The sequence below is a fragment of the Neoarius graeffei genome, chromosome 7, assembly GCF_027579695.1.
Source record: "Neoarius graeffei isolate fNeoGra1 chromosome 7, fNeoGra1.pri, whole genome shotgun sequence".
NCBI classification, from domain to species: domain Eukaryota; kingdom Metazoa; phylum Chordata; class Actinopteri; order Siluriformes; family Ariidae; genus Neoarius; species Neoarius graeffei.
Genome location: NC_083575.1, coordinates 96,358,174 through 96,382,525, shown reverse-complemented (window position 1 = coordinate 96,382,525; position 24,352 = coordinate 96,358,174). Strand labels below are relative to the sequence as shown.

General features: G+C 41.2%; 1 protein-coding gene across 1 annotated transcript in view; it reads right to left on the bottom strand.

Moving 5' to 3' along the window:
- Window positions 1–10,623: 10,623 nt before the first annotated feature.
- Window positions 10,624–24,352, bottom strand: part of ccdc149b (coiled-coil domain containing 149b) — a 35,121-nt gene continuing 21,392 nt past the window's right edge. The window contains exons 7-12 of the mRNA XM_060924899.1: window positions 23,640–23,712; window positions 23,362–23,446; window positions 20,567–20,714; window positions 20,198–20,274; window positions 17,050–17,136; window positions 10,624–11,690 (exon numbers count right to left, since the gene is read on the bottom strand). Coding sequence (XP_060780882.1) covers window positions 11,245–11,690; window positions 17,050–17,136; window positions 20,198–20,274; window positions 20,567–20,714; window positions 23,362–23,446; window positions 23,640–23,712 — 916 coding nt within the window. The 3' untranslated portion in view covers window positions 10,624–11,244. The remainder of the gene's footprint in view (window positions 11,691–17,049; window positions 17,137–20,197; window positions 20,275–20,566; window positions 20,715–23,361; window positions 23,447–23,639; window positions 23,713–24,352) is intronic.

The following is a 24,352-nucleotide window of genomic DNA, read 5'->3' as shown; positions in this document are numbered from 1 at the left end:
ACTTTCTGCACACATTAAAACTGCATGGCTTCATAGTAAAAGAGTCCAGGGGCTAAACTGGCCTGCTGCAGGCCAGATCTGTCTCCCATTTAAAACATTTGAAGCGCAAAATATGACAAAGGAGACTCCGAACTGTTGAGCAACTGAAATTGTATATCAGGCAAGAATGGGACAACAATTCTCTTTCAAAACTAGCAATTGGTCTCCTCAGTTCCCAAACGTTTACAGAGTGTAGTTAAAAGTAGAGATGATGCAACACAGCGGTAAACACGCCCCTGTCCCAACTTTTCTGAAGCATGTTGTTGACATCAAATTCAAAATGAAATATATTTTTCAAAAAAACAATAAAATTTCTCAGTTTCAACATTTGATATATTTTGTACTATTTTCAATGAAATATAGCGTTTCTGTGATTTACAAATCACCACATTCTGTTTTTATTTACAGTTTACACAGTGTCCCAACTTTTTTGGAATTGGGGTTGTATGACAGACGCTCGACATACACAGGTTAAAAAAACATTAGGGAATATTATTTCTCATTAGGGAATATTATTATTACTCATTGATACTGAGCTCAGTATCAATGCGCTGTCGAAGCGCGCAGAAGGTGTTAGTACGCCTGTCATTATAGTGCGGACTTTCCATAGCATAGAAAATCGCCACGTTTCAATTTGTGTAACTGAACTTGTTTCATATCACTGGTCATATAAACCTATGTAAACAGGAAAAACACAGAAGAGTTTGGTCGCATCTAACTACAGCCCCAAAAAATACCATTGGCCATGCTGAGCCTAGCTACATTGCTAACAGGAGTGACAGCGCGTCTGACTGACTGGGAGGTCGCGCAAAGCTCGGAGAGGTACGGAGCAGCTCGTCTCAACTCAGATAAGAGCATATTTCATTATGGAAGTACGGTGGACTGTTCCTTTAAGTGAGCAGAAGATGAACTGATCACCAAAAGGCATAAATGTAAAGACGAGACATTTCTTTAATATTTCCCGCAAGATTACATTTTTATTTCCATCATTTACAGGTGTAAAATACCAAAAAATGAAAAGGACCTGAGGCAAAGTTTGGGCACCTGACATGGTCAGTAGTTAGTAACAGCCCCTTTGGCAAGTATCACAGCTTGTAAACACTTTTTGTAGCCAGCTAATAATCTTTCAGTTCTTACCTGGGGGATTTTCACACATTCGTCCTTGCAAAAGGCTTCCAGTTCTACAAGTTTCCTGGGCTGTCTTGCATGCACTGCTCTTTTGAGATCTATCCACAGATTTTGAATGATGTTTAGGTCAGGGGACTGTGAGGGCCCGGGCAAAACCTTCAGCTTGGGCCTCTTGAGGTATTCCATTGTAGATTTTGAGGTGTGTTTTGGATCATCGTCTTATTGTAGGACCCGTCCTCTTTTTAACTTCAACTTTTTTACAGATGGTGTGATGTTTGCTTCCAGAATTTGCTGGTATTTATTCGAATCCATGCTTCCCTCGACCAATGAAATGTGCCCTGTGCCACTGGCTGCAACCCAACCCCAAAGCATGATGGATCCACACCCATGCTTCAGAGTCGGAGAGGTGTTCTTTTCCTGGAATTTGGCCCCCTTTTTTCTCCAAACATACCTTTGTACATTGTGGCCAAAAAGTTCTATTTTGATTTCATCAGTCCACAGGACTTGTTTCCAGAATGCATCAGGCTTATTTAGATGTTCATTTGCAAACTTCAGACGCTGAATTTTGTGGCTCGGACACAGGAAAGGTTTTCTTCTGATGACTCTCCCGTGAAGGTCATATTTGTTCAGGTGTTGCTGCATAGTAGAACAGTGCACCACCACTCCAGGGTCTGCTCAATCTTTCTGAAGGTCTTTTGCAGTCAAACAGGGGTTTTTATTTGCCTTTCTAGCAATCCAACGAGCAGTTCTTTCAGAAAGTTTTCTTCATCTTCCAGACCTCACCTTGATCTCCACTGTTTCTGTTAACTGCCATTTCTTAATAACATTACAATCTGAGGAAACGGCTACCTGAAAACACTTTGCTACGTTCTTGTAGCCTTCTCCTGCTTTGTGAGCATCAATTATTTTATTATTCAGAATGCGAGGGAGTTGCTTAGAGGAGCCCATGGCTGTTGATTTTAGGGACAAGTTTGAGGAGTCAGAGAATTTATACAGCTTTGAAATCTGCATCATCTGACCTTTCCTAACGAAGAATTTGAACAAGCCACAGCTCAATAAGCTAATTAAGGTCTGGAACCTTGGTAAAAGTTACCTGAGAACTCAAATGTATTGGGGTGCCCAAACTTTCGCATGGTGTTCCTTTTCTTTTTTCACTCTCCAATTGTACAAAACAGAAATAATACACACATCCTGCATAAAACGCTGAAAAGAAATGTCTCGTCTTTACCTTTATGCCTTTTGGTGATCAGTTCATCTTCTGCTCGCTGAACTATTCACAGTAACAGACATTTTCAGCAAGGGTGCCCAAACTTTTGCATGCCACTGTGTAACTATAATAAGTGAGTGAGATCTTGTTTCATTGACATCCCACAACATTAAACATAACTATAAAGGGATAAGAAGTATTTGTCCTTTTTTAATACATAAACCATTGTAGTCATTGTTAATTTGCTGTAGTACAGGATGAATAAAACTCATGAGGATGTGCTGTTATTGGAAAACAATCAACTTCAGGGTGGAAGCAGTAATTCCACTTCCTCACACCACCCTCTTGTTGATTATTTTCCTATAACAGCACAACATACTCCATACGTAGTGCGTGTTTCATCCAGCGTGGACTTCAACACGTTTGTGCTTCACTGGTGTCAGTGATGTGATCTTGTTTGACACGCAACAGAACAGCCTTCTGAGTAACAGCCCCTGGAAGCTTGTTCTGGCCAACATCCTGTTTATAACATCCCGCAGTCCGCTGCTGTAAACATTTAAAAAGGTTTAGCTTGTCTGTTCCTTGGATTTCTGTGGTTTGTAAGATTTTAAAAATGCTTTAAGACGTGTAAACCCCTGAAAAATACTTTACCGTCATATTAGATGCTGAACGTACAGCTTCCACACACTTAAAGTGACTGCACTGAAAGATTAACCTGAGGTGAAGGGGCTTTAAAACACACACAGAGGTTAAGTAGCAGCTGGCACAGTGCTCCAGAGCCCCAGAAGGAACGTGGAGGGCAACAAAGCTGTGAGAGCTCGCAAAGCTTTTCACGTACAGGACCAGTCAGAAGTTTGTACACCCCTTCTAATTCAGTGTTTTTATTTATTCTTATTGATTAAAAGTCACTTCATGTCTTTAAAGTAATGATGGATGTCGTTTCTCTTTATTTAGTTGTTTGGTTCTTGACATAACATAGGGCTGTTTACTGTGCGTTTACCGTTTGATCTCACACTCATTAAGAAGGCAAGAAACTTGTCCACTAATTACCTTTTGACGAGACACCTGTTAATTGAAAAGCGTTCCAGGTGACTCCCTCATGAAGCTGGTTAATAGAGTACAAAGCATCAATGCTGGATACGCTGAAGAATCTAAAATATCAAACATTGTTTTTTATTTTTAACACTTTTTTTTTTTTGTTTGCCATATAATTCCAGATGGGCGGCACGGTGGTGTAGTGGTTAGCGCTGTCGCCTCACAGCAAGAAGGTCCTGGGTTCGAGCCCCGGGGCCGGCGAGGGCCTTTCTGTGCGGAGTTTGCATGTTCTCCCCGTGTCCGCGTGGGTTTCCTCCGGGTGCTCCGGTTTCCCCCACAGTCCAAAGACATGCAGGTTAGGTTAACTGGTGACTCTAAATTGACCGTAGGTGTGAATGTGAGTGTGAATGGTTGTCTGTGTCTATGTGTCAGCCCTGTGATGACCTGGCGACTTGTCCAGGGTGTACCCCGCCTTTCGCCCGTAGTCAGCTGGGATAGGCTCCAGCTTGCCTGTGACCCTGTAGAAGGATAAAGCGGCTAGAGATAATGAGATGAGATGAGATAATTCCAGATGTTATTTCATAATTTTGATGTCTTCAGTATTGTAGAGAATCGTTAGCCTGGCAAGCTGGACTAAATGTGAATATTTAGTCTGGCCTCGCTCGTAGACATTTCCGACGGGTGTGGGAGGAACAACCCGCTGTCTTTCAAACTGTCTCTGTGCGTATAGGCCAACGCTCTGACCAATCAGCGCAACAGTGACTGTGACGTAGTCAGAGCGACAGAAAGCAGTGGGGGAGGCCTTGAAATAAATAATTTTTCAAAATGCGTATTAATTAATAAACAGGTTCTAGATATTAAGAAGTTTGGAGATAATGACCACAAGTTTGGAGTCTGTACCACATACTTAACATACACTCTTATTTTTTTTCAAGTGTTTTTCAAGGGTTTGCTTAAACTGTTTTTGAGAGTTTTTATTTAGTGGCGTTTGGTGAAATAATTTCCCTTAAATTTAAAATAACGGGAAAATAAACAATCAAAAAGTAATGTTTCAAAGCTGTTTATTAATTCTTCGTACTGCACAAACTAGCCCCATCCTTTTGGCTACGAGCGGAGCCAGCTGGTAGATCACACTTAGCCATAGCCGGTCGGCAAAACAGCGAAAACGTCCTTCTTGAAAAGGAATGAGCGGAGAGCCTCTTCCTGCTCATGTTTCAACGAAAACTCCAAGTCTAATTCTTCTAAAACTGATTCCAAAGCGGAGTCAAACGCGCGCTGTTCACTAGCCGTAGCCATCTTTCCTGCTGTGCTTTCTCCAGCGTCGCGCAGCTTTGTCGTCACTCCTGCAAAAGCCCGCCCAAAGAATCCAAACAAAAACCTTGCGTTGTGATTGGCGGGCACGATTTGATGCCCGGGGTGTTTTGTTGATATGGTGTGAGGCTAGACCCACTCGCAGGCAAAAAATATTTTTGGCCGCTAGGCGGGTGGGTCTAGTTTACTAGGCTAGAGAATCGTCACAATACAGAAACACCTATGAATGAGTAGCGTAGGGGTGTACAAACTTTTGACTGGTACTGTAGGTCAAGGTACTTCAGGGTCAAGTCTGTAACGTGGAAACCACAATGGACAGAGCTCACACACCAGAGGGAGAGGTTCACAGAATTTTGAAGAAGCCTGAAATATCTCATCTCACCTCATCTCATTTATCTGTAGCCGCTTTATCCTGTTCTACAGGGTCGCAGGCGAGCTGGAGCCTATCCCAGCTGACTACGGGCGAAAGGCGGGGTACACCCTGGACAAGTCGCCAGGTCATCACAGGGCTGACACATAGACACAGACAACCATTCACACTCACATTCACACCTACGCTCAATTTAGAGTCACCAGTTAACCTAACCTGCATGTCTTTGGACTGTGGGGGAAACCGGAGCACCCGGAGGAAACCCACGCGGACACGGGGAGAACATGTAAACTCCGCACAGAAAGGCCCTCGCCGGCCCCGGGGCTCGAACCCGGACCTTCTTGCTGTGAGGCGACAGCGCTAACCACTACGCCACCGTGCCGCCCCTGAAATATAAAGACATTAAATCCATTTTTGTGCAAACCTTCAAGCAGGAGACGACATGATGGTCACACGGTTTAGATTCCGTAAATATTGATAATGCAGCGCAGTTCTGAATATATTACAGCTTGCACTGGTAGAACTAAAAGTTGACACGAGCAAACACTGGAAAGTTAAAAGTTGCTTAAACTCTGTTTAGAGGTGTGTACACACTATTTCAGAAATGGGGGAGGTGTGTAAATGGTGATTGTGCGTTTACTGTATATCCACTACTGACCTGGAAGTACAATGACCTAAAGGAACGACTGTGCAAGATCTCGCGTAACTTTAACAGAATTTTATTCTGAGATCGGCCTCAAACATACGGTCTGTTTCACAGAGTTTAGTTTTCAGGTCCACAAGAGTCCAAAAATCAAACCTCAGATTTTGTTTCTCTGCTGAAAAAACTCCCTTTTGAGATGGAAACGAACTGCGCAGAATTTCAGAGCTACAGGTCGTATACTGGGTGTGTTACTGTGGTGAGAAGAGGCACAGAGTGCGTCTCTAAAACTGATCACCTTTCTTATACACGCCCCGGCCACTTTAGTAGAAACATGTTGTTGATTCTAAGATCCCTGTTCTTGGCTGCAGGAGTGGAACTCAGTGTGTTCTGTCTGCTGTTGCATGCTGAGATGCTTTTCTGATCACCACCATTGTAAAGAGTGATTATATCCTTTCTGGCAAAAAAGCTTGAACCACCTTGAATCTGTCCGTTTCCCTCTGACCCTCTCTTATCAACAAGGCATTTGTTTACTTTCCCTCCACAGAACTGTCGCTCGCTCACTCGATGATGTTTTTCCGCACCATTCTGTGTAAACTCTAGAGACTGCTGTGTGTGAAAACCACAGGAGGAGATCAGCAGTTTCTGAAATACTCAAACTTTCACGCTCCATCTGGCTCAAACCGACACCCATACCACAGCGAAAGAAAGAAAGAAAGTCACACTTCACTGTGAGATCACAGTGTTTCCCGTTCTGATGTTTGAACATTGTGAACATTAACTGAAGCTCTCGATTTGTATCTGCGTGATTTGATGCATCAAACGATCGACTGATTAGAAAACAGCAGGTGTCACCCTAATGGGTGTTCCTAATAAAGTGGCTGGTGAGTGTAGTCCACAAGAGTAAGAACTACGAGGTGAGAAACTGCTGAAATGGACGTGACATACGGTATGTTAAGGACAGATTTTCCCGTCGTGTGCAGTGATGTGTGTACATGGTGGTAACTGTTATAACAACTGAAGTGGTGACGATCTCTGTGGTTTCCCCGAGAGGACGCTTTTTTACTTTTTCACATGTGAAGCTCTGTTGCAGATGTGTCTCACATCTGTTTCAAGTCCTGTTTTTTTTTTTTTTACAGTGCAACAACAACAGAGTGTTCTGCTTCAAAAGAGACAAATATTTTCTTCAAAAATCATTTACAGCCTCTTCGCATGGTGAGTAATTTCCAGAGAGGAACATTTTTAATGGATGAAGGATCCTGTCTGTCAGAAGCACTTAGTTTACACAAAAACGCTTAAATATCTTTCTACTGTGAATGAAAGTACAGGATACGTCCCAAAGTAAAACCTACTTAGGGCTAAAAAAAAAAAAAAATTACCACAAGGTCAAAACATTTGACTCAAACATACCGTATTTATAAGAACTTGGAGACATTAGTGCTCGAGGTGTGTCCCTGTAAAATAAGGTAGAAGAAACTCCAGTGTATTTATACCGGACATAGCTACAGGAGATAGTTGGTGTTATTCAAAAAGACAACCATGATAGAGGAAGCCATAGTCTTTGGGATGCAGCTTTGGGACCAACAGGTCACCGGTTCAGTTCCCTGGACCAGCAGGAATGGCTGAAGTGCCCTTGAGCAAGCCACTTAACCTCCAAGAGCGTCTGCTAAATGCCTGTAATGTAATGTAATGATTGTGAAACAGCCCATAAATACATTAAAGCAGTAGCACAGTTTCCACACAAGTGAGAAGGAGACACACTCGTCACAAGTTCACCGGACTGACCAGGAAGTACAATGACCTAAATGATGAAGTCTCGGGGATCTTGCAAAAGTACACCTTTGTTCCCCTCCATGTCCCTTCCAAGGTCTCATACGATACTAAACCGGTAGCTGTTAACGCTCATTAATTATTAGCTACATTAGCCTCATAGATCCAGACATGTCATTTTTTACCATAAAGGCCCGGTCCCACAATACCAATAGCTTAAACTATAACTACAGCTATAAGGATCACTATAAATAAATAGGTCTCCTGCAGTTTATGTGGTCGGTGCTCACACCAGACCGATAACGATCCCTATAGCCCAGGCCTGGGTTTATCCGTATCGCTGAGATCGCTTCTGGAGCCATTTTTCCAGGCCTGGACCTGATCCAATAAAACATTTGACCATTCTTTACATGTGACGTTTGTCTGAGCACGTGCTATTTTTCCCCGGGCATCTTTGTACATCCTTGTTGCATCATGAAGTCACAGAATACAAATTCACGGAAAATAAAAAGTATAATACGGATCTTTTATTCACGGATATGTGATTATTTTCTGTAAAATATCAGTAGCAAGTTAATAAAGTAAACATATAAATGCAGGTAAGAGATTTTAATGATGAACTTTGGCAGTCCAAACATTTAATTGTTTTTGACTTCTTAATTTTTTATCCGTGACACATGATCCGTATGAAATCGGTAACCAGTCTGTAATATACTGAAACGTCCGTCACCAATACGTAAATTATTAGTATCTGTGATGCATCCGTATTAAAATCCGTAACCACTCCGTATTCTGTATCCTTTTTTATCATAATTCCGTAATCCGTGATCTATCCGTATTTTATTAGCCACTGGAGTGTGTTCATGGGTCGTTTTGGAGTCCAAGCTCTACAGTGTGACCCGGAATAATGTGCTACTACCTGGAAAAAACTTCCATGACTATTCCTAAGTTGCATGTGTTTATTTCCCTGAGTGTTAGGACGGAGCGATATTATAGTGCGGATTATAGTTGTGGTGTTTCTGCTCCAGACTGGAACTAAACTCAGGCAGAGGGAGAGTCTGAGTTATCAGTGTTGCGGGACCGGGCCATTAGGTCCAAATGGCTGAAGGAGTGAGATCATTATTCTCTCAATCCCACCTATAGGAAAAAAATGAACATTTATTGAAGTTCTTCCTCCTGTTTCTGGTCTACTTTGTGTTAAAATGCTAACAGTAAATATACACTGACAGTAGCCACGAGCCAAAAGTCAGTTTTCCCCCCTCTTCTTCTTCATATATATATATATATATATATATATATATATATATATATCTGGGTCTGTCTCAGAAACTGGGTACTGTGGGGGTTCCCCACTAAATATACTCAGTCAATAAACTATACGGTTTTGAATGGTGATGTTGGTTTTAATTTGAAATAAAATGATGAAAGAAATAATACAGATAAAACTAAATCTTTGATGTGAATATTCAGAATTTGGCAAAAATTCCGCAAATTTGTGGAAAAATGGCGGCTTGATCTGGGACATGATAAATGGTCGACTACATCGCATTCCCTTAAAAAGGTTGTAGTCCACTGAAAAGTCTACAGTTATCACTAATTGTATTTCAAGTTGTAACTTTATCCACCTAAGGATTGGTGCGCTCACAGAATAATCATAACCGTAATAAAACATCACGCAAAATATTTGATCACCGTCGTAACTCCATTTTCCGCAAACCCAAAACCAATACGATCATGTGTTTTGATCTAAACGGAAAGCCTCAGGGTCGAGGTCACGACCTCACCAAAAGTAGGAACTTAAAATCACTACGCCATATAATCATTTAGTTATAAATCTGCGATTTTGTTTTTTAAAGCGAAAGCTGAAAGTTAGGTATAGAATATGTTTCTTACAGAATATGTTACGATGGTAGCTGGTCTTGTATGAGTTTCTGAGCTATAAAATGAGTTGTGGTCTATTTTTTACCGTAGCGTGTTATTTGTGTGCGGGGAAGGACACACATTAACAATTTGCATGTGTAGAATGGAATTTTCCACTCCAACAGTTAGAAGTTGATCGTGCTTCCATTTGCGGTCTCTCTGTTACGCGAGTGATCTGTTCGGACGTTATCGCTGAAAAGGTGAGTTTTGACAGTTTTATTTTGTTTTAGTCTTGCAGTATAAGGCAATAGAATGTTTCTTTTTCATCTTACTTTCATATTTCGTAGTGTTTGCGTATTTTGGCCAATATTTTGCAACCATGGTCAATTTAGATCGAACTTTTGATAGAATCTACGGCCAGTCATTTTGCCCCGCCCCCGCCTCGCACTCCGTCCGGTGCGGTAGTGATGTCCTGTTGCTCGCGCGCCGCAGCAGAGACCCGCGCGACCTTCAGCCGGTACAGTCGCTGTTCTTTTACCGCTGCCGTTATTCTCATCTTTCCGGTGTGTTCTTGATTTTTCCATTGTGTCCTATTTCGCCAAATCAAACACCCAAACTGTATCATATTATTCATATTTAAGTGAATAATCAATTCAGTCATCATAACTTAGCATTTTTAACCCAAGCAATCAAAAAGAGGAAATTTATTCAATATTTTCACTCATCTGTGAAGGAGGGGCTTTAATTCTTCATGATGGAGTTATTTTATATGGAAATCAATTTTACAGAATCATTTGAATTGTAATAAAAAAAATGTCCACAGTGGAGGCCAGATAAAGCAAGATACTATCTTTATTCTTATTAAACATGACAAAAGAAACATTGAGTGTTAGGTAAATGCAAAAAAATAGTAAAATTAGAAAATTTATTTTTTGACCATAATGTCCCAAATGAGAGACCAGTTTCTGAGACGGACCCGGATATATAATTTTTTTTTTTTTACAAAATTCAACAAACACAAGCCTGTTAACTTTTAAATAAGTGATTGGCTCTTTTCAACAATCTAGATAATTTGACTCAGCTCATCATTAAGAATCGACTCTTTCAGTTTCCAAATGACTCATTTATGATATATATATATATATATATATATATATATATATATATATATATATATATATATATATATATATATAAAATAAATTTTTTTACACCAGAAAAAAACATTTGCAACATTCTGACCAGTAATTATCTGGTCTTTTTTTTTTTGTCCAACTATGACTGAAATCTTAAAATCTTACAATCTGTGGAAACATTTTGATTAAATTACACGGGAAGTGTAAGAGTGTACGAGCAGTGATGACATTTTGCATAAAAACAGCTCCTATGTGCAAGTCGGCTCATCTAAAAGTGAGTTCAAAGAGTTGACTCGTTAGCAAACGACACGTCACTATTAGAAAATTTAAAATATCATCTGATGCTTGTAGCGTTTATGAACCTGAGAAAGTGTCAGATTTGTAAAAGAAGAAAAAAAAAGTGTACTTTTGTATAAATGCATTTTTGACACGGGAAGGTCAACATACGATGCAGCCGATGTTCACACTGTTAAAATGAAGAGTTGCTAAGTTACCAGGATAACATGAACTCCATACGTAAACTGTTAGCTAGTGATCTAGCTAGCTCTAACGTAGCTGTTGAGACATTTGTAAATGACGCTTCTCTCAGCTACGTTAACAAGACAAAAAATTGACTTCCGATGTTGTAAAGACTACGAAAGTGTGATCTTATCGTAAACACGTTTGTGTTTGAACCCCATCTCTCGTCCTGGAGAAATCAGAAGCTTAGTAAAAGATAATCCAGCGAGTCTGTAATTAATTCTGCGTTCTATGTGCTTGGGGTGTTTGGTTCCGTTTCCTCTCTCGTCACATGTTCTGTAATCTCCACGGTTCTGGGATCAGACGGTTCGGCACAGTCTGGATTACACACTGGCTCTCTGCTGCTCGTGTCTCTCTGTGATCCATCCTGAATATCAGGACCATCCTCAGAACACAGGACTGGAGCTCCGCCCTCTTTCCCAACATCCCCTGATGGAGTTGTGCTTGCGCTCCCATGGTCACGGGTTGCCAGATCTGCTTCATAACCGTGTGCTACTCTCTCCACAGGACTCTTCTGTGAGCTGGTGGTGGTTTCTGTGGGAAGATTTCTGCCGGATTCAGGAGTGTGTGTGTGCTTCAAGTTGACTTTGCTGTGATAATGACGCCTGGAAAAATCCTCAGCCGTGAGAGCTGTGTCTTCGGTCACTTCCTCTCCGGTCACGACCTCCTCGTCTCCTGTAACGATATGACCGCGGTATGATAGAACAGCAGCAGGTCGATATTAATGCACTCATCCTAATGCGTCACTGTAAAAAACTCTGTGTGTAATCATTAATCTGGGACGAGGCGCTTATTTAATATTACAGCGTCAGCACTTTGTAACAGTCAGAGGTGAAGCTGTAAATAAGTTTTCACTTTGTGGTTTCTCGGTAAAATGACAAGCTGCGTTTTTGTTGTTTTGTCTTGGTAACTTTGAGAGAGTAAAAGAACGATGGTGAGGGAATGATTTTTTTTAATAGCTGCTAGAACTGCCATTCTACAGCATAACTAGAAATTGATAGAATGTATATCGTCATTCTTAAATAAATTAAAACTATTAATCATTAGTAATTTGCTGTGGTATGAGAGAAATAAAACTCTTATCCTCTCCACATTCACTGGATATGAGCAATCGTGTGCTCTGATTGGCTACTCTACTACTAGGATATCAGCTCATATACTGTGAGTAGAGAAAAACAAAATGGCGGAGCGTGTTGCCGAACCAACCAAGGATGAAATAAAAACTCTACTGCCCCTTTTCCACCAAAGCAGTTCCAGGGCGGGTTCGGGGCCAGAAAAACCGGTTCCAGGCTAGCACCAACTCTCTGCTGGGCCAGAGGAAAGAACCGCTTACGTCAGCAGGGGGCGGAGTTGTTAAGACCAACAATAACAAGACCGCGAAAGATCGCCATTTTTAAGCGACGAGAAGCCGCAGCTGTACAAACGCAAAGTCATCCATTATTATTATTGCTGTTGTTGCTGCTGCTTCTTCCATGTTGTTTTTGCTTCGATACTTGCGCCAAGGTTTATGCAAACGTAGCGACGTAACTGACGTATACAGCGACGTAATGACGTGGCTTCCCTTAGCACCGTGAGCTATGGAAAAGCAAACTGGTTCTCAGCTGGCTCGCAAGTTGAACGAGTTGTGAACCAGCACCAGCACTGGCCCCGAACCAGCCCTGGAACTGATTTGGTGGAAAAGGGGTATACTTGAACTCTACTCGGTGCTACGCACCTTGTCAGCTATCAGCTCATGTACGACTCAATTTCGTGGAATAACTGTTAAATATAACTCTGTTTCATAACTGTAACACTAACACAGACACTTTTTTTACTCAGAAGCAGCGAGTTGAGATCTCTAAGAAACTCCCAGAAGAGTAAAACTGAAACTAAACCTGATATGTTCAGTATAACGCCAATTAAAGGCTGAGAGATGTGACAAACACTTTACAAAATACAATATGAATGAATGTAAACAGTCCCGTTATTAAAATCTAGTGAATAGAATCATTTTGCCTTCATCGGGAAGAACATGGACTTTCGCTTATATAACGCATCCCCCCCCAATGTTTTGCACACTTTTAGGTTTAATAATTCACAGTGGAGATAAAAAATAAATAAAAATTAAAAAAAAGGATTAAATCTACACGCCCTGACTCAGCCCTTTTGGTAAAAGCATCCAAAGTGCATAGTTGAGGTCAGAATTTTACATACACAGACATAAATATCACAAAAATATTCATCTTTCAATAATTTCTTTGAACTGTTCGTTTTCTGTGGCCGAATGATTGTACAACATACAATCAGAGAAAGTTAGAACAGTTTGGAAAATGCAAATTAAAAATAAAAAAGCAGTGGTTTCTAAACATACTTTGACTTGTATTTCATTGCAGACAGAATGAACCCAAGATATTTCATGTTTTGTTGCTCAACTTCATTTCATGTGTTAATATACAGCCATTCCTGAGTTTCAGTCCTGCAACACATTCCAAAATAAGTTGGGATGGTGGAGAGTTAGGGCGAGTAATGAGGTAAACCAATTAAATAATGATGTAATGTGGAACAGGTGACTGTAATCATGATTTGGTACAAAATCAGTATCCAGGAAAGGCCGAGTCTTTGAGGAGTAAAGATGGGCCGAGGATCTCCAGTTTGTCAACAAATGCGTGAGAAAATTATTGAAATTTTTAAAAACAATGTTCCTCAAAGAAAGATAGGAAGGGATTTGGATATTTCACCCTCTACGGTGCATGGCATCATTAAACGCTTCAAGGAATCTGGAGGAATTTTGGTGTGTAAAGGGTTCAAGCCTAATCTGAACCCCTGTGATCTCCGATCCCTCACTGCATCAAGAACTGTTATTCATCTCCAGCTGATAGAACCACATGGGCTCGGGATTACTTTGGGAAACCTTTATCAAGCTACAATACAGAGTTACAGCCACAAACACCAGTTAAAACTTTACTGTGTAAAAAGGAAGCTTTATGTTAACTGTGTCCAGAAACGCCGTCGACTTCTCTGGGCTCGGAGGCGTCTGGGATGGACCATCACACAGTGGGAACGGGTATTGTGGTTGGACGAATCAGTGTTCCAGGTCTTTTTTGGAAGAAATGGACGCCGTGTGCTCTGAAGACGAAAAGGACCGTCCAGACTGTAACCAGGAACAAGTCCAAAAGCCAGGGTGTGTCATGGTATGAGGTTGGGTCAGTGCCCTTAGCAAAGGTAACTTACACTTCTGTGATGGAGCATTAATGCAGAAAAGTGCACTGAGATTTTGGAGCAACATCTGCTGCCTTCAAGACGACGTCTTTTCCAGGGAGATTTCAACAAGACGATGCAAAACCACCTTCTGATCACATTACAAAGGCGTGGCTGTGGAAGAAGAGGGCGTGTCCCCTCTGTTCCTAATAGAGAATGTGTGGAGAATTTAGAAATGAAAAATATGACAGTGACGACTCCGTACTGTTCCACACCTTAAGACCTGTTTACAGGAAGAACGGGACAAAAATAACACCTGAAACACTTCAGCACTTGGAGTCTTCAGTCCATAAACAGCTTTAAGTGTCGGGAGAAGGAACGGGAACATTATAAAGTGGGAAATGCTTTACAAGCCTAACGTTTTTTGAAATGTGTTTATTTTGAAAAAACAATAAAATTCATGAGGTAAAACATCAAATAATGTGCTGCTGTATTGTTTTGAGTGCAATACAGGTCAAAGATTATTTACAAATCATAGTTTTCAGTTTTAATTTCAACAAACTGTCCCAACGTTTTCTGATATGGGAGTGTACATCTCATCTCATCTCATTATCTCTAGCCGCTTTATCCTTCTACAGGGTCGCAGGCAAGCTGGAGCCTATCCCAGCTGACTACGGGCGAAAGGCGGGGTTCACCCTGGACAAGTCGCCAGGTCATCACAGGGCTGACACATAGACACAGACAACCATTCACACTCACATTCACACCTACGCTCAATTTAGAGTCACCAGTTAACCTAACCTGCATGTCTTTGGACTGTGGGGGAAACCGGAGCACCCGGAGGAAACCCACGCGGACACGGGGAGAACATGCAAACTCCGCACAGAAAGGCCCTCGCCGGCCACGGGGCTTGAACCCAGGACCTTCTTGCTGTGAGGCGACAGCGCTAACCACTACACCACCGTGCCGCCCGAGTGTACATCTTTAATAGAAAAAAAACAAACCAAAACAAGAATTTGGTGCACAAGTTTTAATATATGTTGGGTTTTCTGAATTCAACACAGGGTCAAAAATATACATACAGCACACTTAATACTTGGTGAAATGTCCTTTCGCATGTTTCACCTTGGCCTGACACTTCTGGCAGCCATCAATAAGCTTCTGGCAGAAATCAGGTTGGATATTTTACCACTCTTCTTGGAAGAATTGGTGGAGTTCAGTTAAATGTGTTGGCTTCCTGGCATGGAAACACCAAATATTAGGTGAACTGTATGTATATTTTTGACCCCGTGTTGATTTCAGTAAACCCAAACTAAATTACAACTTGTACACAATTCTTGGGTTTTTATTTCCCCTATTAAAGGTGTTTGTTGTACAATCATCATTCTGCTACAGAAAAAGAACGGTTCAGAAATCATTCAAAGCCCACTATTGCCATGCCATTCATATCTCTGTATATGTAGAAGATGTGAGCAGGAAGAGGGTACATGGGACGCCATAACCAAGCGGCTGGCACAGTGTGCAGAAACATCTGTTTCGAGTATGGACTGGAAGTCCCATGGTCAAAGTGGGACACACCTCTGAAGGTGGTTGAGAATGACCAAGCTAAGATCCTGTGGGACTTCCAGATGGACAAACTGGTCATGGCTAACCAACTGGATATGGTAGTGGTGGACAAATGGGAGAACAAGGCTGTGGTGATGGATGTGGCAACACCAAGTGACAATAACATCAGGAAAAAGGAATTTGAAAAGCTCGAGAAGTATCAAGGGCTGAAAGAAGAGGTAGAAAAGATGTGGAAGATGAAGACAACAGTTGCCCCCGTGGTGATAGGAGCCCTCAGTGCAGTGACTCCCAAACTTTGGGAGTGGCTCCAACAGATCCCAGGAACAACATCCGAGATCTCTGTCCAGAAAAGTGCAGTCCTGGGAACAGCCAGGATACCGCGCAGGACCCTCAAACTCTCAGGCCTTTATTTATTTATTTAATAGTTATTCCCTGAAATCGAGTTGTACATGAGCTGACAGGTGACGAGGCGCGTAGCACCGAGTTGTCTATAATCCATGTGCGATGAGATTGAGTGGAATAACTGTTTTATTCTATCCACATTCACTGGATTTTGAGAAAGAGCATTTTTATTTTTTGTAAATTCAATAAATAAAAACTTTATCCAAAATGTCAGACAAAATAATTTCCACTTAGAATGTAAACAAACCGGTGAAATGACACGAGCAATTTGTGAAAAATGTGATGATAATTATTTAAAAATAAAAAAAGGTACATTCTTACCATCAAATACTTTCATTCCATAGTTTGTTGCTTTCTTCTTCTTCAGGGTTTTTTGGCAGTTGGCAAACCAACTTAAAGGTGCATTACTGCCACCTACTGGGCTGGAGTGTGGAACAGAAGCTATGGGGGGGGGGGAAACCACACCTATATTCTTTTAGCCATTTCTGTTTCTTTTAAATACTTGATAATTTTTAGGGTTTTGTTTCTGAGTAGTTTTTATTTTGTAACGCGCCGCCATTTTGTTTTTCTCTGCTCACAGTATATGAGCTGATATCCTAGTAGTAGAGTAGCCAATCAGAGCACACGATTGCTCATATCCAGTGAATGTGGATAGAATAAACATACATAAACTTCTGACCCCAACTGTATTTATGAAGATAAATACGCATTAAACTGAGCAAATCATCTTGCATATTTATTTTTTTTGCACCTGTTTATCAAATCTGCACCAGTATACCTTTCACTTTTGCACAAATTAGGAATTTTAAACATTTTGTCCTCCATCCAAATCGAATCCCTGACTGTTTTTCCCTGTGAACCAGGATTAGTGAACGATGTATAGTCTCACCCACAGAGCCGTGCTGGAGCTGCACCGTCTGCCCCACCGACATCTGGACTTGCTGCTGTTCACTCAGAATAATCACATCTCTTCCTCCTGTCAATCAATCAGTCAATCACACTTCAGCCCATCACTCATTACAGCTGCAGGTAAATATTACACTGATGGATTACAGGATATGGATATATTATATTCAGTACTGCAAAGTACAAAGGTAAGAAAAAGCAGGCGTGCTGATAAACACAAACTGATGCTCAAAAGAAAAAATATTGAGAAGCAGAAGAAGACACATACTCCCCAGTCCCACAGACACGTTATAGGTAAGGCCTACGTTTCATCAGGACAGGAAAGGGTAGGAAAAAAGAGAGAAAAGAGGCAGTTTATAAAAGACAGGATAGTCACAGGACAGAAATAATCTCTCATTAACATCATTAATATTCATGCAGGGAAAGTTGCGCATATTCAGAGTCGGGTTACACACATGCTTAAGGTGTTTCTCTGGGCAGAATATACACACAATAAAATCAGGGACAGAATAAGGAAATAATGATTTTGTTCTTCACTGTCTGATGTAAAAACATGAAAGAAAAGACGGGGAGTGTTGAAGTAAATCTATTAGGAGTCTTTTTTAACACCAGTATACCCTCACTGGCCACTTTAATAGGAACTTATTGTTGATTCTAAGGTCCCTGTTCTTGGCTGCAGGAGTGGAACCCATTGTGTTCTTCTGCTGTTGCATGCGGAGATGCTTTTCAGCTCACCACGGTTGTAAAGAGTAATTACAGTGGTATGCAAAAGTTTGGGCACCCCTGCTCAAAATTACTGTTACTGTGAACAGTTAAGCAAGTTGAAGACGAAATGATCTCCAAAAGGCATAAAGTTAAATATGAAACACACTTTTCAACATTTTAAGCAATATTGGTGTATTATTTTGGTTTTGTACAATTTTAGAGTGAAAAAAGGAAAGGAGTAATGGGAATCCCAGGAGATTTGAGCACTCAAATCACTTTGACCAAGGTCTCAGACCTTAATTAGTTTGTTAGGGTTATGTTCACACTCATCATTAGCAAAGGCCAGGTGATGCAAATTTCAAAGCTTTATAAATACCCAGGCTCCTTTAACCTAGTCCCAAAAATCAGCAGCCACGGGTTCTTCTAAGCAGCTTCCTACCACTCTGAAAATGAAAATGGTTGAGGCCCACAAAGCAGGAGAAGGCTATAAGAAGATAGCAAAACGTTTTCAGGTTGCCATTTCCTCAGTTTGAAATGTAATTAAGAAATGGCAGTTAACAGGAACAGTGGAGGTCAAGAAAAGGTCTGGAAGACCAGGAAAAATTTCAGAGAGAGCTGCTCGTAGGATTGCGAGAAAGGCAAATCAGAACCCCCGCTTGACTGCAAAAGACCTTCAGGAAGATTTAGCAGACTCTGGAGTTGTGGTACATTTTTCTACTGTTCAGTGACACCTGCACAAATATGGCCTTCATGGAAGAGTCATCAGAAGAAAACCTTTCCTGCGTCCTAGCCACAAAATTCAGTGTCAGAAGTTTGCAAAAGAACATCTAAACAAGCCTGATGCATTTTGGAAACAAGTCCTGTGGACCGATGAGGTTAAAATGGAACTCTTTGGCAGCAACAAACAAAGGTATGTTTGGAGAAAAAAGGGCAAAGAATTTCACGAAAAGAACACCTCTCCAACCGTTAAGCGTGGGGGTGGATCAATCATGGTTTGGGGTTGTGTTGCAGCCAGTGGCACAGGGCACATTTCACGGGGAGAGGGAAGAATGGATTCAATGAAATTCCAGGAAATTCTGGAAGCAAACATAACCCCATCTGTAAAAAAGCTGAAGTTGAAAAGAGGATGGCTTCTACAAATGGATAATGATCCTAAACACACCTCAAATTCCACAATCGACTACCTCAAGAGGCGCAAGCTGAAGGTTTTACCATGGCCCTCACAGTCCCCTGACCTAAACAGCATTGAAAATCTGTGGATAGACCTCAAAAGAGCAGTGCATGCAAGATGACCCAGGAGTCTCTCAGAACTGGAAGACTTTTGCAAGGAAGAATGGATGAAAATTCCTCAGACAAGAATTGAAAGACTCTTGGCTGGCTACAAAAAGCGTTTACAAGCTGTGATACTTGCCAAAGGGGGTGCTACTAAGTACTAACCATGCAGGGTGCCCAAACTTTTGCTTCAGGCCCTTTTCCTTTTTTGTCATTTTGAAAATGTAAAAGATGAAAATAAAAAATTGTTTTTGCTTAAAATATAAAGGGAATGAGTCATCTTTAACTTTATGCCTTTTAGAGATCATTTCATTTTCAACTTGCTTAACTGTTCACAGTAACAATAATTTTGGCCAGGGGTGCCCAAACTTTTGCATACCACTGTATAAGAGTTACTATATCCTTCCTGGCCAAAAAGAAATCTCGAACCAATCTGTCCATTTCCCTCTGACCCTCTCTTATCAACAAGGCGTTTGTTTATTTTCCACCCACAGAACTGTCGCTCACTCACTCGTTTTTTGTTTTCCGCACCATTCTGTGTAAACTCTAGAGACTGCTGTGTGTGAAAACCCCAGGAGGAGATCAGCAGCTTCTGAAATACTCAAACCTTCACGCTCCATCTGGCTCAAACCGACACCCATACCACAGCGAAAGAAAGAAAATCACACTTCACTGTGAGATCACAATGTTTCCCGTTCTGACGTTTGAACACTGAGAACATTAACTGAAGCTCTCGATTTGTATCTGTGTGATTTGATGCATCAAGCGATCGGCTGATTAGAGAACCGCAGAAAACAGCAGGTGTCACCCTAATGGGTGTTCCTAATAAAGTGGCTGGTGAGTGTATTATTTCATGAATAGCCCTAATCACATTAATCACTGGTTTAATTTAACAAAATGGCTTCCACACTCATGATTCAGCAGCTCATAGAACAGCAGCTGATCCAACACATACTGACCTTTTACATTTCATTTCCGTACATTAGATCTTTTTTCTCTGATGTTTACTTCTGCACACAGCTCAGTGAAGGCATAATAATATTAATACTAAAACTGTACCAGTCATATTTTAATATTATTGTGTTTTTGAATACGCATTAAAAAATGCGCAGTCAACAACACCATCTCACTGATCATAAACATGTGATTATTACCAGGCAAACTCCAGAGTCCAGTCATCTCCAGTGCCTTCAGCTTCCCTTCCAGTTCTGCCACTCTGTTCCCCAGAATCCTGTTCATCACACAACAAACAAACATTCTCATGACACACTGATTGGTTTGATCTCTTTGATGATTCATCAACCAACACCACAGTATTTATTCTGTCTTCGCCTGAAAGTATTAGGAACAAAGGAGTGTAATAAAGGTGTCGATGTTTTTTAGGTTCTAGTCATCACAACAAATTCAAACTCAAATGGCTTTAAACAAGTCGTCATACACATTAAGTGGACAGGAGCATTATGAGGTGTCAGAAAGCCAGCTACACACACTCCGTATCTCCACACTTGGGTATGGACACTCACTTGTTGGTCTGGCGTTGGTGCTGAATGACCAAGTTCTTCTCGTGAATGGTCTCCAGTAGCGCTGTGGCTAAAGACTTCAGGTCACTGATGGACTGCGGCGTCACAGGCAGACTGCAGCTGTTTTCCTCAGAGAGCAGCAGCTCCTGAACTGCAATCAATCAATCTTTAATAAAGTGTCAAATGAAAGTGCCCTATAGGATGCCCCTACATGTGAGAAAATGTGTGAAGTGCCCTATAGGATGCCCGTGTGCAAGAAAATGTGCAGAAGTGCCCTATAGGATGTCCCTACGTGTGAGAAAATGTGTGAAGTGCCCTATAGGATGCCCCTGTGTGCGAGAAAATGTGCGGAGGTGCCCTACAGGATGTCCCTACGTGTGAAAGTGCCCTATTGGATGTCCCTAGGTATGAGAAAATGTGCTAAAGTGCCCTATAGGATGCCCCTACGCGTGAGAAAATGTGTGAAAGTGCCATATTGGATGTCCCTACATGTGAGAAAATGTGCTAAAGTGCCCTACAGGATGCCTGTGTGCAAGAAAATGTGCAGAAGTGCCCTATAGGATGTCCCTACATGTGAGAAAATGTGCAAAAGTGCCCTATTGGATGCCCCTACATGTGAGAAAATGTGTGAAAGTGCTCTATAGGATGTCCCTACATGTGAGAAAATGTGCGAAAGTGCCCTATAGGATGTCCCTACATGTGAGAAAATGTGCGAAAGTGCCCTATAGGATGTCCCTACATGTGAGAAAATGTGCGAAAGTGCCCTATAGGATGTCCCTACATGTGAGAAAATGTGCGAAAGTGCCCTATAGGATGTCCCTACATGTAAGAAAATGGGTGAATTGCCTTATAGGATGCCCCTACATGTAAGAAAATGTGTGAAGTGCCCTATTGGATGTCCCTACGTGTGAGAAAATGTGTGAAAGTGCCCTATTGGATGTCCCTAGGTATGAGAAAATGTGCAAAAATGCCCTATAGGATGCCCCTACGCGTGAGAAAATGTGTGAAAGGGCCCTATAGGATGTCCCTATGTGTGAGAAAATGTGTGAAAGTGCCATATCGGATGTCCCTACATGTGAGAAAATGTGCGAAAGTGCCCTATAGGATGCGCGTGTGCAAGAAAATGTGCGGAAGTGCCCTATAGGATGCCCCTACGTGTGAGAAAATGTGCGAAAGTGCCCTATTGGATGTCCCTATATGTGAGAAAATGTGTGAAAGTGCCCTATAGGATGCCCCTACGTGTGAGAAAATGTGTGAAGTGCCCTATAGGATGTCCCTGCATGTGAGAAAATGTGCGGAAGTGCCCTATAGAATGCACTTGCGTGTTAGAAAATGTGCGAAAGTGCCCTATAGGATGTCCCTACATGTAAGAAAATGTGTGAATTGCCCTATAGGATGTCTCTACATCTGAGAAAATGTGTGAAAGTGCCCTATAGGATGCCCCTATAGTAGCAGTCAGAAGTTTGGACACACCTTCTAATTCAATGTTTTTTTCTGTATTTTTATTAATTAAAAGTCACTTCATGTCTTAAAGTAATGATGAATGTCGTTTCTCTTTACTTAGTCATTCAGTTCTTGACATAATATGGATTACTACAGTTGTGGTGTTGAATAGGGCTATTTATTTATTTATTTACTGTTTGATCTCAGACGCATTAAGAAGGCAAGAAACTTGTCCACTAATTACTTTTTGACAAGACACACCTGTTAAATGAAAAGCATTCCAGGTGATTCCCTCATGAAGCTGGTTAAGATAATGCTAATACTGTGCAAAGCGTCATTAAGGGAAACGCTGAAGAATCTAAAATATCAAACATTTTTTTAACACTTTTTTTGTTTACTACATAATTCCATGTGTTCCATATATTATTTCATAGTTTTGATGTCTTCAGTATTGCTCCTCAAAGTAGAAAATACAAGAAAAAAAAAACGTATGAGTAGAGGAGGGGTGTACAAACTTTTGATTGGTGCCGTATGTCTGAGAAAATGTGATAAAGTGCTCGCTAGGATGCCCTTGTGTGTGAAAAAAACATGATGAAATACCCTCTAGGATGCCCCCACTTGCAAGAAATTGTGAAAAAAATGTCACCTAGGATGCACTTAGCTGTGATTAAACATCATGAAGTGCCCTACAGGCTGCCTATACAGTACAGAAAATGTGATGAAATGCCCCAACGGCTGTCCTTCAAATGGAAAACAAAACAAAAAAAAACCTGATGAAGGACCTGCTAGGGTCCACTGGACATGCAAACAAATGAGATGAAATGCCCTCTAGGGTTCTACATATGAGAAAATATGAAGACGTGCCCTTTGGGTTCTCCTTCAAACAGAAATATGCAATGAAGTGCCATCTAGGATGCCCCCAAGTGTGAGAAAATGTGACGGCGTGACCTCTAGAGTGCCATTCCAGTGGAGAAAATGAGATTCAGTGCCCTATAAGCTCCTCTACATAAGAACAAAATGAGATTAAGTGCTCTCCAAGATGTCCCTTCATGTGAGAAAGCATACTGAAGTGCCCTGTAAGTTTCCCTTACATGCAAGACAACGTGATGAAGTGCCCTCTAGGTTGTCCCACTTTCAAGAAAATTAACCCTCACCTAAAAATTAATTTCAGGTGCCTTTTTTTATTATTTTCAGCCCTGCCCTTCAGCCTGTGTCCACTTCTGCTTGTTAGTATATTGCGGTGTAAATCAATTAACTGATTGCAATTAATTTACAAACGAGCATTTATAAAGTGAACGTGATGAGATCCTGATAATCCGAACAGTGCTTTGTGATGGCTGTGTCTCATTCACTACCTTGTTTAGCTGAGAGGACTCCTGTTAGTGCACTGCTGTTGGTTCTGCTGTACACTTTACAGTTCTTCTTACTCTCCAGTGCAGTCTGAGAACAAACACAAGCAGGAGAAACATTTATTCATCTCAACGTAAATAATATTCAGGATGGTTACTTTCTGCAAAAGTGAAACAGCTTTATTGTGATATTTGGTGTAAAATGTAGTGATTAGTCGGAACGAGTAAGCGTGTCCAAACTTTCGACTGGTACTGTGCGTCCGAGTACTTTGGTCTCCACTGACCTTGTATTTCATCAGATTGGTTTTGAGGAGAGACACTTCCTCCTGAAGCTGGACGAAGCGTTCATGGAGGTATCTGCAAAACACAATCAAGAAATATAATACGGATACAGCATCATCACCATACAGAGGATTCTTAATCATCATCATCATCATCATCATCATCATCAGAGAGCTGTGGAACTGCATCAGAAGCCTGTTACTGTACGAAGTAAAAACACTACATCTGCAATGACAAATTAGTTCAATACATGCAGTAAAGAGGCAGTGCTGATTTTTTAACTTTTTTATTTTTGTGGGTTTCGTTCCTCTGGTGGAAATAACAGCTTTTGTTATGAATCTGTTGACTACGATAAGAGGAATACAATGTCCATACGCTGATTAAAGTGCTCTGATGTCAATATTTCTCATTTGACAGCCATTAAATTTTAGATTTCTTCCAATTTAGTCCTTTGCCAGTCAGCTTCCCGTGAGTTAGCGCTTTCCTGTCGTACCGCAGCGATAAACCAAGGTGGAGTGCAACATGTGCTTCCTCACAGATACGTGACGCATCTGCTCAAACTACTGCATCGCAGGGCGGCGTAACACATACAATGTCAACCTATACGGATTGTCTGGAAATTATACGGATTTTAGCTCATTTCAAGGGCGTACGGGCGTATAAAAGTCTTACGGATTTTCAGTATTTTCTGACCTAAATTTATTTTCTGTATCTT